This window comes from Corvus cornix, chromosome 7, assembly GCF_000738735.6.
Source record: "Corvus cornix cornix isolate S_Up_H32 chromosome 7, ASM73873v5, whole genome shotgun sequence".
Lineage (NCBI taxonomy): Eukaryota > Metazoa > Chordata > Aves > Passeriformes > Corvidae > Corvus > Corvus cornix.
In genome coordinates, this window is record NC_046337.1 from 34027145 (window position 1) to 34042612 (window position 15468).

At 44.4% G+C, this 15468-nt stretch overlaps 1 protein-coding gene across 1 annotated transcript in view; it reads right to left on the reverse strand.

Moving 5' to 3' along the window:
* LOC104689869 (unc-80 homolog, NALCN channel complex subunit) overlaps window positions 1-15468 on the reverse strand; it is a 149909-nt gene that overhangs the window by 874 nt on the left and 133567 nt on the right. The window contains exons 58-64 of the mRNA XM_039555541.1: window positions 15051-15216; window positions 13630-13857; window positions 12089-12215; window positions 10025-10081; window positions 2863-2944; window positions 2250-2361; window positions 912-1102 (exon numbers count right to left, since the gene is read on the reverse strand). Of these exons, the coding sequence (XP_039411475.1) occupies window positions 912-1102; window positions 2250-2361; window positions 2863-2944; window positions 10025-10081; window positions 12089-12215; window positions 13630-13857; window positions 15051-15216 (963 nt within the window). The remainder of the gene's footprint in view (window positions 1-911; window positions 1103-2249; window positions 2362-2862; window positions 2945-10024; window positions 10082-12088; window positions 12216-13629; window positions 13858-15050; window positions 15217-15468) is intronic.

The following is a 15468-nucleotide window of genomic DNA, read 5'->3' on the forward strand; positions in this document are numbered from 1 at the left end:
TAACAATTATATATTTTTGCTGGTGAATCAAATTTACAACAATGATCAGAAAGGTTATCTGATTTGAGTCATTAACACTTTCTCATTTCATCTTTTTTAGCGTATGTCTTCAAACTGAGTGTAGGCTTAGATTAGATATTAGGAAAAAATTCTTTACTGTGAGGATAGTGAGGCACTAGAAAAGGTTTCCCAGAGAAGCTATGGATGCCCCATCCCTGGAAGTGTTCAAGGCCAGGCTGGATGGGGCTTGGAGCACCCTGGTTTAGTGGAAGGTGTCCCTGCACATGGCAGGGGGTGGAATGAGTCCAAACCTTTCTGTGATTCATTCTATGATTCTGAAGTCAGAGATCATTCATTTGTTCATTTGGCAAAGGACATAACCTCAAAACACAATGGATATCTGGGCATATAAAAGTGATCTCAATGTCACTGATGTGTTAAAGGGATGACTGGGATTGTCCCTGCACCATCCTCAGTGGGGTCCAACACAGAAAAATGTTGGACAAGCAGTTTCTTTCACAATGTGATGCTTTTGCTAAAACAGTCCTGAGGCTTTGATGGATTCCTTCCTTAAGGAGGCATCTCTCAGGAGCAAGCTGTGAAAACCTGTTAAGGACAGCTTGCCTTGGTGATTAGGTCCAGAAGGACACTGTATGAAATGGGAAGATGGAAAGGGAAGTGCAGAAAATATATTTTCAAATTAAGAATTGTTGCACAGATCTGGAAGGGAATGGCTTTACAGAAGCAGGGGGCTGGACAGCAAACAGCCTAAAAAACAGACACACAGGAGGGTTTGCTGTCTTCACTCTCCTGCCAGCTTTCATTACAGTGCTGTAATGAATCTGGTGCTTCCCCGTGCCTGGGATGGAGCAGTGGAGGAACACAGGCTACAAACCCACCAGTCACGTTACCTGGCTGTGGAGATCAGCTACAACGGTGGCAGGTGAGGAAGTCAGCACAGGTTTGCTGAGGGGCTCCTGCTGGCTGGTGGCCTGGGGGCTGCTGCGGCTGCAGCCCGGCTGCTGTACCGGCAGGTCCACAGCACAGGTTGGGGGTGCCTCAGGCTGGACTTCCGTGAATGTCACCGACCGCTTCTGCTCCACTGAGGGTACAAAGCCCAGAAAACTGAGGGTTAAAATTTGGGGAAAAAACACAAGAAAAGAAGAGAGACAATCCCTGGAGTTTTTACAACTAAGACAGGATTCATCCAATTTTTATGTAAGCTGTCTAATTGGCATCTAATCTAAAAGCCTTTTACCTTGGGCTTCCACTACAGCCACAGCAAGACTCTGGGATCACCTGAAGTCTAGCCAGCACACCTATCCTTGTCATGGTTTGGTGAGAAAAATACCACCCATAACATCTATCCATTCCAGAAGAATACACTGAGTTGAATCCCATGTGAGTTAGGCACTTCTGCCCTCAAATAAAAAAGAAAAACTGGCATGCAAAAAGATAGAATTGCCCAAGGTTTTGCAGAACATCTGAGAAAAGAAAGTGCAGCAGATAGCCCCTCATTCCTGCAGACTAAGTCCACTAGCCAGGAGTAACAGAAGAGCACAGAGTAAAGACAGACTAAAATCCTAACAGTAAAACTGATATTCCTGTTCCTGCTCTTAATTATTTTTGGCTAACTTTTATGTTTCAAACATCTCCAACAGTGCTGTTGCCCCAGCATAGTCCTGCTGAGCAGTTAGAAACCCAGGAAGTTCACAAGTAACCTTTGCTCTTCCAGATGTTTCCTCCAAAGCTCACTCCAAATGGTACAGAATACAGCCACCTGCTCAGCTTGGCAGTGCTGACTCCTGGAAACATACAGCACAGACTGAAGCAGTCCTACATTCATTTCCATATACAATCCTTAAAGCTCTGCACTGCTAAGCTTATGATGGGACATTTTCTTCTTTCTACTACTCTCAATAGCATCTTTCAAACTTGCACATCTGGAGGTTTTGGTAAGGCATCCTGACTAGAGGAAACCCATCCCCTAAATTCTCCACAACTCCTGGAAACAAAGTAATTCATTGTCCATATCCTGTTTGACCTTGAAAACTTCTGGAGAAACCATCAAAGTGTTTTGAGGGGGTGGATTTCTGATAGGATATCCAGTACTAGGAAAAAGTATAGAGCTCCCGGAATTTCACTTTAATATAAGCTAGTAACAACCTGCTATTCCTTTAAGCTAAAACCACAGCCTTTTCTACTTTCCAGTGTGGAGCGCTGGTTTCGGAAATGCAGCATTGCCCTACCACAAGGTTTTGGCTTTGGCTGGATGCTCCGTCGCGTGGTTGAAAGTCGAGCTCCGTGACGGCTCCGAGGTTCAGTTTGAGTTTTCTGACGTGACAGCAGCGGTCGTCGAAGCTAAACATTGGAAGAGAGAGTTAGGTTAATGTATGTTCGCATATTGCACAGCTTCTTCTCTGAAAGGAGAACAGATCATCACTGTCTGTACCTCTAGATGTCCATTCACTCTACTTTTAGCAGATATGTGTTTTAAGGTTTCCATGGATCAGACATCTCCTTCATATGAACCTCTGGGCTTTGTGCCTTTTCAGTTTCAACACTGAATGTAATGCAGTGCAGGTTGCATAACCATCATTTAATAATAAGAAAAAAGCCTGCAGAGGACAAGATTGAGGAATTTAAAACAAAGGGTACCTCCTCTCTTAGGGATTTGTCTGGCTTCACAGCTATGATTTGTGCTATGGTTCCTGCTAAGTCAAGGGACTGCACTAGTATAGCAAAAATTAGGTAGAAGGGACACATCACATCCACATACCGTGTGCAAACAGCCACATACGAGAAAAGCCAAACCAAATCACACAGCAAGAGAGAAGTTTTGTTTACTGTCTGTGTCCTCACCTGCCGTAGGCCTCTCTTCCGCCCCAGGGGCTGCTGCAGAAGGAGGTTCTGTTGTCCTGGCTCACTCTGCACACTTCCCACCCTGTTAGATGTTGACAGCATTAGGCCAAGCACAGAAGCACACTGCATAACTAGTACGTTTCCTGGCAATTGGGACTTAAATAAATAAATAAATAATAGATCGACCAACCACTAATGGCACAGTCACTTCAAAGAGCAGCACTATCTTTGAAGGACGGGAGGAGACATGTCTGTTGGGTTGTGGCTTCCGGGGCTTAGGAAAGGGTGGGAGGTGGAGTCATGGCATTCAGGACTTGGCCACACACATGTAGCATCCAAATACAAATAACTGCAGATTTCAGTTTTCAGTCATTGATTGATGCATCCCACTGGGCAGCACTCACTTCTCTGCATCCTTTGCCACATCAGTGAAGGCAGGAACATCAGCTTCCTAGCTCAAAAGCCTTCTTGTTTGCTTTTCCTTTTTTCAAGGACAATGTTGTAAAATTGTTTTTCTTCCCAAATAAGACTCCATGGCCTCATCACAATTTTGTCATCTGGTTTTAATTTCAATTTAAGTCAACCAACAAAAAACAAACACAAAGTGACAAAGGATCCATTCACATAATGGATGCATGAGTTATGTGAACAAAGCCCCACACTCAACACTTGCAGCCTTAAGTCTTTTTGTGGCTAACAAACAAAAGAGACAAGTAAATGAAAATTAGAGGTAGATAGATAGCTAGATAGATAGATAAACACAGCTTTTTGGTTTTTAATATATTGGCACAAAATATCTGAAAACCTGCAGTAGAAGAAACTTTAGCAATAAAACATACTCCGCTATGTACCACCTCATACTACCATTCAACTGACCATTCAATCTACTTAATATAGAAATACCATCCTCCCCTCATTTTTATCAAAGCACTGTATTACTCTGAACACTGGACATTTAGCAGTCATAAAACATTTTAGCTGAACAAACTGTGTCTGAGAGACTTACGACTACAATAGTCACTAACATTTAAGACAGACTTTTTTAAACTCAGGCAGCTGCTTTTTTAGGCCAGACTGGAATCCACTGAGCAACATGTCCTATTTAAGCAACTTCCAGCTATATCTCGCATACACACTGTTGAAGATTCAGTATTGCAATCCATTTTGTCTTTGGTTTGCATTAATCTAAAGGAAAACAACATTCTTTTTCTAGATACTTCTCTTGGAGTTCCCTGGAGTTTGTCAGTACCACCAACAGAATGAAGGTTAATCACCTGACCACACAGGGGTGGAAGAAGAAGACAAACCTAGGAACATGGTCAGACAAGACATGGAGGATGTCTGTGGAGAGGCTTAAAAAGCTCTGTCTCCTGAGCAGCTCATTCTTCACTTTGGCAGAAGTTACCGATTGTTCTTAGAAGGTTTGGCGGAACAGAACATGGAGAGTTTCCTGCTCTGCTTTGGGGCTCTTGGAGTTTAGGATTTTTGCTTTTGTTTCTTTCTCTCATGGAATTTTGTCCCATCTGTCGCTAAGAAACCATAAGGACCGATACTTAGGAGAGACAAAAGTTTCCACTAGAAAGGTGCGGCTGGCCACTCTCTTAACTGGGGGTTTCTCTTGGAGGGGCAGAGATACCATGAGAATTGGGCTGGGGGAAAAGGGGCTAGGCACAGCTCCTTGCTTTCTTGCTCTCTAGGCTTCAGAGGAGGACGGCCGAGCTGCTGCTAGTGGGGGTGGGGGAGGCGGCGGGGATTCGCTGCTGCTGCCAGAGCCCAGCCCTGTCCTGTTTTCTCCTACCCCGGGTAAGCCTTTGCTCGTGAGAGCAGCCATTTAACTGGGACCTTATTGGAACACTGTCTCACTGGAAAGGACCCTTGCCATCTGCTCAGGTGCCTCAGGGGAAGACCGGGACCCTGACCCCCTCCCCCTTCCCGGAGGGCACGTCTTCCCAGCTGCCTGTGGCAGCTGCTGTGGAGGAGCCCAGCTGCCACTGCCCAGCTCTGCTGCTTTCTGCCACTGCCTCGGGCTTTTTTTGCTGCACTGTAACACACCCCCCTGCCTGCTGGGACACCCCATGGCCCCTGCTACACCTGCAGAGTGTCTGCTACCTCTTGCTTGCTACTCGGGTGAGCCTGCCCTGCTATTCCAGCCGCTGCTCCAAGGTTCCTGCTGCAGCCCATGTTTGCCATCCAACCTGTCCACCATCACCACGTGACAGGAGATGCAGCCGAGCCCGCGCCACAGCGCCCCCTGCAGGCGCGGGGGAACCATTGCACCCCGCCGCCGGCCGGGAGCCACCAGCGCCCCTGCCGGCTGTCACCAGAACTGCACCAGAACTGCCTGACAGCCGAGAGAGGCTGGCACTGGGTTTGTGGGTTTGTTTGTTGTCGCTGCCGTTGTGGTTGTTTGTCTGCCTTGTTATACATACATACATACTAGTAAAGAACTGTTATTCATTTTCCCATATCTTTTTCTGGAAGCCCCTTAATTTCAAAATTATTATAATTTGGAGGGAAGGGGGTCGTATTCTCCATTCCAAAGGAGGTTCCCGCCTCCCTTGGCAGACACCTGTCTTTCAAACCAAGACAGGGGCCAAGTTTGGTTACCTGATCTGAAAGTCTTATTCCTTCCTCCTGTTCATTTAAGCTAAAGCCAGACTTTGCACTGAACCATATCCATGTTTCTGTCACTTCTGCAGGGGAGACAGTGGGCAACTTCAAGAAGAGAGACATCTTGGGCCCTGAAGCTCTTTATCTTTTGATTGACAGACTACAGCCTAATAATGCTGGGCATGCCCTCAGCAATTTCACCACAGCTGCACTGCCTTGGAAAAAGAGAAAAAGCTTCAGCAAGCTCAAAGCCAGAACAAGATATATTTGAGTCCCTTTCTTCCTCAGACAGGTCTTCCAAATGAAATCACCAGTCCCTGGAACATATATGCCAGCTTTTCCATAGGATATTGACATGCTTTACATACCATGCATCCTAAACACCACAGAAACACCTGCCTAGGGATAAGCAGAGACCTCAGAGTTACCTCCAAGTTAGTAAGACTATGTTCTTGACCCAGACATTGACTGCAGCACATATGACTGGTAAGTCCAAAAGCATCACATCATTCCTTATTAAAGCAAAGAGACTGCACTTAAATTAGTCTTTATATTTGTGATCCAGACTACCTGAAGTTACAGCTTGGAGAATTTCCTTAATCTTCTTCTTCTAGGATTACATAAAAACTTATTCTTCTGAATTTCCAGAAGTTTTTACAGTGGCTACCAATGTGTGAATGAAGTAGGAATTAGCTGGAGAAGTTCTTGGGAAAAAAATTCTACTAGAGTAGCTTTGAGAATACTGTTACGACTTCTGAGGAAGGAAAGGTAACTCTTAGTTCTGTGAGTAAGGAGACATTAATGTCTGCAGCAGAAAGACTGCAATTATATTCAGTACAAAACTGTTTACAGTGCTGAAACAAACTCACTTCACATGTGATATGAAAACACTTGAAAAATTCATTAGATAAAGGGTATATATGGACTGCGTGAGGGCACATAGGCTATACACGAGGTAAAAACTATTCCCGTGCACTGAAGACAAACAATAGGTGAGCAAAAATAGGCTGGACTTCGTGTCTTCCTGTTGGAGTCTGGGATTTTCAGCCTGGCTTAATAACATAAGTGAAATGAATTAAGTGAGCTGGTGGACGTTTACTTCCAGTACTGAATCATTACACAAACTGGTATAATCTGGGATGATCTTACAAGCTGAAATTGCAGATACCTATTGCAGGGAAATGGTGGACCTGAGAGCAGCTGTGTTTTGCAGAGCTGCCTGTGCACAACACAGTCCTGCTGTGGCTGTCTTTTTGCTCTGTATCCCCACATTTTGAAGAAGGAAAGCAAGAGAGAGAGAATCATAAAGACCACAAATTTCAGACAAGTGACTGAATTTTCAGATACAAGCTTTCTCTTCATGAGGGTTTGTGAGGGGTTTTTTTCACATCAAAGAACAGAACTACCAATCTTGTTTCTGTGAAAACGAGCATGGCAGGCAGAGGGTTGGCTCTGTGCAGCCTGCCCTCCCTCCTTTTCTGTCTCTCCTTGTTTACCAGACCTGACCAGGAATATACTGTTTTTCTGATAGCCTGCGGGACCCAGCCAAGGAACACTGAATCAGATGCCATTTCAGCTGACAGTACATTTCCTCCCCATGGCAATGTGAAATGTGATCTATAAGAGTAGTTTTTCTAAAGGACATAATCTAGATTTATTTGGGAATAAGAAACAAGATTTTTTCCTGCCCAACTCTCTCTGTCGCTCCCTGAGTATCTCTGTCAGGGATTTATTTGCACAATAATGTTACTCCCATTATGTAGGGCAGAGGTGAGCCAAAGATCAAACCAACCCAAGTTTATGGATGCATGTTACCAGTGCTACAAGGAATGACAGTGCAGTCACACAGTGGGGGCCAAAACAAACTTTGTTGGGTTGGCAAGTAAAATAAGTAATGCTCAGGAATTAAAACCAAACCACGCAGCCAAAAAAACCCCAAAAAAGATAAAGAAGAAAGAAGAAAACAAAACAGAGACAAAGGAAGCAACGAGTTTAAATGTCTATTATAAAGATGTACATGAGCAGTGTATATGGTAGAGCATATACACTTTGTGTCCCTAGACATGAATGAGATGGTTGGTGGACAAAGGCAGCAGAAAATGGGTTAAATATATTGTATTTCCAGACACATCCCAGCCCAGTTAGCATTAAACCTGCTGCTGCAATTGCCCTGGCAATATGGATTCAATCTGATTTTTCCTATTAGGAACCATTAAGCTAGGATAGGCACAAACATTACAGGGAAATGTGTTTGTGCAATAGATTTCCATTACAATGGTTTCACCTTCTTCCTTTCTGATTTGGGAAAATATCCTGTCCTCTCAGATTATAACCACAACAGATCATGATGCTCCTCAGCCCTGTACTCCAAGCTGTCTGAGCACTTCAGTGCTCTCCCCTTCCTGCCTTCCCTGCTTTTTTCAAGGCTGGGTCTAATTGCTATAGAACAAAGGGAAACAGACTTTATTCTTTTTTGTATTTGTCACAATTTGTTTATTTAAGACTCCTACCTTCCAAAAGGGTCTAGTCCCTAGTAAATACTGTTTACTTCTTTATCTTGGTTATGATTAAATACCAGCTTTTGAATTCAGAAGGTGATCCTAAAAAGTTATCATTGTGCGGCAGCCAAAATCAAAGTTACATAAGAAAACTGAAGCCTGCTTTATTCAAAACTAATGTTCCTGAATGTAAAAACAAATTAACTCTGCCCTATAATCCCACAGCACAATAAGCTTCTACAACATCTGCTTTACTACTGCTGTCCTTTAGAGGAGGAATCCAATTTTCACATTTAACAATGCAGTTGAAACATCTTTTTCTCCTCACAGAGATCTAATCTAATTTTTTTAGACACATTTGCAGTGTCTTCATTCCTTCTTAAGGCTTCTTAAGGTTTTGCAGCCCTGACGCCTGTCCTTAAGACATGTGCCCGCTCCTTGAAAAGGATAATAAACCTCAGCAGAACTGATTCCCAAGTACATCTGCTCACCCATTTGCTCTGTACCCTAGAGCAGGGTGGAGGATAGTGTCCTGGTCCCTGGAGAAAATTTTTGTGACAGGAATTAGTAGGAACCCGTTGTGCAGCTGATTACATTTCAGGGTTCAAAATAAATTATTGTGTTTGAACACGTTCATTGACTTAGGTGTCTCATAGTGCTCAGCCTCACCACTGTAATTAGGAGTGGCTAGCCCCTACTTAACAAGATCAAAACATTTCAGAATCAGCACTGATGTAACTGAGTATCAGGACATTACCTCAGGACCTTCCCCTTTGTCCTCTTCCTCAACTGTAGTGAGTTTTTAGTGCTGCTAAAGGGACAACATGGAAGTTCTTTGGTTGAATGATTTTTCTTCAGCTCTTTAGCCCAGATGACCATGCAATCTTACATTGTCACAAAACCAGGTAACAATACCCCTGCCTCTGCCAAGAAGCTGGTGTCTTTTCCTAACTGATAGAGACTGGTCTGCTAGAGAAGGGTTCACAACACGAAGGACACCATGTTGCATGGAATGAGCTCAGTGATAGCACCGACAATAAACTCCTTTTGTCAACTGAAGAGAGTGAACAAATGAACACAGCAGCCTGTCCCCATCCCAAAAAGCCACTACCAACATTGAAACCCAAGCTAATGAAACAGAAACCATTCACACAAACGCCTCTCAACATATCCACTGCTTCCACTGGTGCAGGAATGAAATAGTGAGTTATCCTCTGTGTTGCCAATGTATGGGGCTGTGTTCTCCTGGGAGGAAACAGATGCTCTTGAGACTAACAACAACTCTCCAGCCTCAAGAGGATAGGTTGAGAGGTGGAAGCACAGCAGCAGAGCAGGGAGAATGATTAACATGACTGATCTGGGTGTTAAAGGTGCAGGCTTCCCTTGTAAGTTCCCTCCTGACCCATTTGTGTTTGTTCCCGTCTGTGGGTAATGGGGAACAACTAGACCTGAACTGCAGCACTAACAGAGCCATTTTAGAGATGTATTTATGGCATCCACCTGCAAGATTTCTAAGTTGTCATTTGAGAATTGAAAATGCTTTGCAAGACTAATGAGAATTATTGTAAAGCACCCACAAAACACTATATTCCACAGGACTTACCATAATTAGTTTTATCAGCGAATGGTAAAGAACTCAGCTTGATATTAAGTCTTTTGTGGTGACAGCATTGTGAGATGAATGAAAAAACAGATGTCTCCATTTTACATAGGCCTCCAGACTAATGCTTATAACAGGATACAGCTAATGCCTCGTGGATCATCTTTCTCATGCCTTTCAAGCAATTGTTAAACAAGGGGGAAAGGCCAGCCTGCTGCTTCATTCACTACAGCTTTTTCTTTCCCCTTCTCCTTAGCCTTCTCAAAGTTATTGGCAATCAAAGCTGAAAACTGAAGGTGGGTTACTACACCTTTGACTTGCAGGCCTGAATATTGATGAGCCACAAGAGACAGAGATGGAGAGAGTGACAAAAGATGAGGGGAAGAGACAAAAGGTCGGAAACAGCTTGTTTCCCAGCACACACACTGACAGACAGGTAGTGTTAACACTGTACCTAGAGAGGCTGCCCTCAGTGGCCAGGCTCGGGGAGTCATCGAGGACATTAGGTTCACTGCAGGAGGGGCAGGGAGATTAAGAATTTAGGGAAAGAAAATGCAAAAAGCATGCGCTTGTCTCTGTTTTCAAGGGAAGAAAATATCAACGGAATAAAAAAGTAAAAAAAGGACGGTAACATTAATCGGTCTTACATGCTCAACAGCACATATATGACTCAGAGGAGGTGAAAGAACATCTGATAACAGGAGCAGTCTTTAGAGGGAGTTTACACTGCATGAAGCCTTCTACGTCTCTGCTGAGATTTGGGGAGCTGAGAAGTTGGACAGGATGTGTTTCTAAAGGAAATAAGGCAGGGAACTGTTTTCAAAGCTATTTTCCTGCAGCATTTTGATTTATTTCAGTTCTATTTACTTTCAGCTTCATAGAAAGCTTTTTTCCTTCCCCATGAGCCACTTCTTCCTTGAGGGAGGTCTGATCTATCTCCCATGAGCTATAGACCACTCTCCTTCTGGTGCAACTCTAAGGACAAACATGGGGAAAACAAGGTCTCATAGTGCAATGAAACTGTAAATAAACAGCTGGCAAGGGTCTTGGCCAAGGAGTACACAATTCCAATGCTTTTCTGCAATGCAGCCATCAGGCAGGAGCAGCCTGCTCAGGCCATAGGAAAAACATGAAAGAAAGAAAGAAAGTAGTCTGCTGGGTTACCAGCAGGAAAGCAGTAATAACTTTACTTAGCATTAATTAGTTTACATTTGTGAGGCAGTCTGAAAGCCCAGAGACCATCCATAAACTCAAAAGGCATGACGCGAAGGACTATGATTAGCTTGCTGAGCTGGTCCTTCCCCTACCACATGAAAAGTGGTTCTCCTGCTATAACCATGTACTTTAAAGTAAGAGAGTGAAGCTCTGTGGTACTTAAAGTCTTTTTTTCTCGCATCACATGATTTGGGGATTGCACAAGCAAACATTGCTCTAGTCAGACTGTGACTCTTATGAAGTTTATGCACTAAAGATGGTAGTGAAAGATTGAGGAAATGGAGTCTTGCATGTTAATTTTTCAAGGAAAAAAGGGACCGAATCAACTGAATTTGAAAGTCAAATGAGTTCCTGTAAGTCCTTTTGTGAAAACTCACAGATAAAATCTGTGTAACTTCTTCTTGTAATCACTTCCCATCTCTGCTGGTAGATACCACAGCTGTTAATTTTCCTTCATCTATCAATGTTATTTCTTTAATTCCAAGCAAGAATGGGGAGGGAACAATATTGTTTGATTTTCCAGGGGTTGTCAAGACATTATGTAGAATATATTCTTTAAAGGTTCAAAGGAAGTAACATAAATTAATCTGTCCATTGTCAGGTATCCTTGGATAACTATGTCACGGACAAATAAAACAATAAACATTGCTTACTTAGAAAAAAACCCCACGTTTAAATGCAAAACTTCTCTCCACATCTTCTAAAGATGTACATTTCCCAACAAGCTCTTTCTCACCACTCCATGTCAACCAGGAATAAGGCATTCAATGTTATTTGTATCAACAAGTATTTCAGGTTTAAAACAGTATTACATCCCATCTTTGAACATAGAGTTTAATTTCTGCGATGAGCTAGTTACTCTTCTAGGAAGGACAAAGAACACACGGAAGAAAACAAAGTAAATCAAACTGCCTCTGCTCCCCTCTCCCAGCTTCTCAAGATTCCTCCCCACTCCCCTACACAGGACTGGGTTGTGGTCCCCCGGTTAATGAAATACCCAAAACCATGTTTCCCTTTTGCTATTCAGTAGTAGCAGAGAAAAATAATAACGCTGAGTGTTTCTGAAACTGCTTGAGAGGAAGGTTGCTGTGGATGACAGCTTGTTCTATGGACCCTACGCAACACAGATCATCCTGGAAATCATTATTTCCAGTCCTGCGCCCTTGGTCCAACACTATTCCAGGATGAATAAATTTAGCATCACTATGTTGGCACCAATTCCACTATCCCATATCTCTGATGTACCTGTGCCATTTATGCTCTTGTTAATATAATGGGAAAGGGGAAAAGCCCATGTTGTTACCTTTGGCTGGGTAACATGCCCACCTCAGCCTGAGGTGCAGACATGCTGGAGAGATGGCTGGAGAACCGCCTCCTCCCAATGGCACCCATAAGGTATGTTTCTTGTTCACTTACCACACTGGGCATGCCTCAAGGAGTCATCTAGAAAGAGAGAAAAAAACAGAAAGGAGAGGAAACAACCACCCCAAATCCCACCTGCATCTTGACAGTTGTCAAGAGATAACAGGATGCCAAAGGTGTACCCAGCATTCACTTACCAAGAGCCCAAGCCTGAAAATTGGAATATTCCATTAGACTTTACAGCCACAGTGCAGAAAGACATACACATAAACCCCTGCAGGATGAGGAACCTGACAAACATGGGGCAGGGATTTATGTATTCTTTCAGCTTAAATGGCTCTCAGGAAAACATGTTTGGGGAATCCAGCTTCCACTAGGGAATTAATCCTGTGATTAATAAATTGCTTGTTAATATACAGTGTTTCCAGCATAAAAGTTGTAACTGGACCTTGTCCTGGTGTGAAATAAACTGCTTCTACGATCTAGCAAAGCACTGTGACAAAAAAGCCAAAATACATGACAGCAAAATGCAGAACTGACACCCTTCAACACCCTTCAGGACATGCATTTTAAAATATCACCAAAAATTTGGATAAGTTGACTCAAATACATCATACTGCAACAGAACTATGCAGACAGCTGGACTGCAATCAGGACAGCTTGAAATTTTCAGTGCTGTTTCAAATTATATCAAGTATCCAGAGAGAAATTACTTTATTGTGGTTTTTGCCACAACAACTTTTAATTACAAATAAAGAAAACAAAGGGGTGGGTTTGTATAATTTCCTCTCTTTTTGACCTTTTCCTATTCTGATGTACTGAAATATTTTATGGCAGTGTTTATCCAAGGCAGGGCTGAGGAAATAATGCTGCAGTTCAGATAGGAAGATGTCACTTACCGTTCCACACAGTGGCTCAGAATTAATCTGAGGCTGAAACCACAGTTTGCCACAGTGAGTAAATATCTGAACAATGTATAAGCAATACAGCTCTGGGTGGATTGTACAAAGTTTAGTGGTGAACCCAGCTAAAATAAAGTTGGGCTAAACCTGCAAAGTTTCTGGCTAATTGCTCTTTGCCAAAAGGCAATTCTGCTGTAACTGCATGGGCCTTTCTTTTGAGCCCCCCATTTTCACTCCTTCTGTTTGATGCTTTTGGGGATCCTGCAGGAACAGGATCCTAACTACAGAGCCACAGCCCCTGCCCACTGTCATGATGGCTAAAAGAGGCCTGGTTGCCAAATGCCTTGTCAGAACTGTGATGATTGCACATCAGCCCGCATCTCAGGCACTAAAATCCTCCGTGTGCCCTTCCCTTTACCCTGCCATAGCTCAGAGGGCAATGAGGAGGTATGTTACAACTCAAATTTTAACACCATGTATACCAGCCACACCAGCTGCTCAACCTCATGCTCCTGTGAACCTTTTATTCATACTGGGACAGGGGCAACTGTGTTCCCCTCCCAGCCAGCCTCTGGGCATCAAGAAAACATCCTCAGTTGTTTGGGGCTTAGTATCAGTGGCCACGTACTTTCTTCATCCTCCTCATCTGTGCGGCTCAGCGTGTCCTGCGAGGCCTGCTGGGAAGGCTCGCTGTCCTGCTCCCATACTGTGCCAGTGCCAGTGTTGGAGCGGGACATGGTGGCCAGGCTCAGGCGGTAAGCAGAGGTGGAGGTGCCCACAGTGCTGACAGATGTCTTCCCTTGGTAAGCTGCGCAAGAGGGGGAAAACCAAACCCAAGTCACTCATGGCACTAGAAATCAACAGCAAGCCAAGCATTCTTGTCACACTGGGCACCTCATTCTGCCTGGACTAGTGGGGCAGGGGGACCTTCTCACTCTCTACAACTCCCAGACAAGAGAGTGGAGCCAGGCTGGAGTTGGCCTCTCCTCCCCTGCCACCAGCAACAGGACAAGATGAAATGGCCTCAAGCTGCACCAGGGGAAGCTCAGGCTGGACAGGAGGAATTTCTTCCTGGAAAGGGTTGCTAAGCATTAGAATGGGCTGCTCAGGGAGGTGGTGGAGTTACCACCCCTGGAGGTGTTCAAGAAATGATTGGACGTGGGACTTGGTGCCATGGTCTAGTTGACAAGGTGGTGATCAGTCAAAGGTTGAACTTGATGATCTCAGAGGTCTTTTCCAACCTTAATGGTTCTGTGATACTGTGACGGGGGGTGGCAGAGGTGATAAAACACAAACAGCTGCCTTGCTTGCCTCACCTTTCCAAAATCTCTGTTTTACTTATGCAGTCTGATTTTCACAACCAGTATTTTACAGATCAGCTTCAACATTTAGAAACAAGGCAAATTCTTGCCAAGGAAAAAAGACTGAAGCATTTCCTTTTGAATTTGTTTTCCGAAGAACAAAGCACATAAACTGCTTGCCATGTATGAGCAGCAGCTGCCATCTCGTGGCAACAGGGGTGGCCATCACTGAAGAAAAGTCTCCCCTTGTTCAGGAGAGAACTCAGTGCCCCATCAGCTCAGGGATGCTGATCTGGATGTCACAGCAGAGAAAAATCAGAGACCAGGAGAAAGGAGGAGGATCTGCTGCTGCTGAGCAGCCAGACCTTTCTGCATGAGGAGCTTTGGCTTTACAGTGGCATGGAGGGGCTCACTGCACTGGGGTTAGGGCTGCACAAGCCAGCTGAGACGGCAAGAGCCAGCTGCTAGGGAATAGGACTCAGACTTGGTGGGAAAATAGGTGTATTTCACAGCTAATCTGGACTTCTGTTGGCTGTTCAGTGGCAAGGCTGAGCATAAGCTCCAGGGGAAGGCTGGCAGGGTATGTGTGGATTGCCCCATTCCCCTTTTAGGCAGAGGCCAGATCTGCCTCACAAGTTACTGTAGGGGCAAGCATCTGTCCGGCTTTGGTTGATGGCCCTGAGCTCCCTGCTTTCCTTACCAGACCCACTGTGCACAGCCTCCTTCAGGATTTTCAGCTCATTGTTGAACTCCGCGATGAGGGAGCTCTTGCAGAGTGGGCGTGGGATGAACCGTCTCTCCAGCTGGTCGGAGATGTGCTGTCGGGCAGTCAGCTCCTCATGGTTCTCAGCTGGCTGGGCCAGCAGCTGCAAAATTGGGATGCATTAGCATTGCAGGGAGATGGTGCCCAGGGAGTAGTCTCCAGACTAGCATGAGCCTGCAGCCAGCAGGCTTTGTAGTCAAGAGGTTTTGACTCCATCTATGAGGTTTCCACCTGTCTTTTAGGGACAACCTTATATTTGACTGAACAGAGATCAAAACCTCAGTGGCACAGGGTACATGGAGATGAGGGCTTCCTTATTCTAAGCTCTATCCTCATGATCCTGTCATGAGACAGC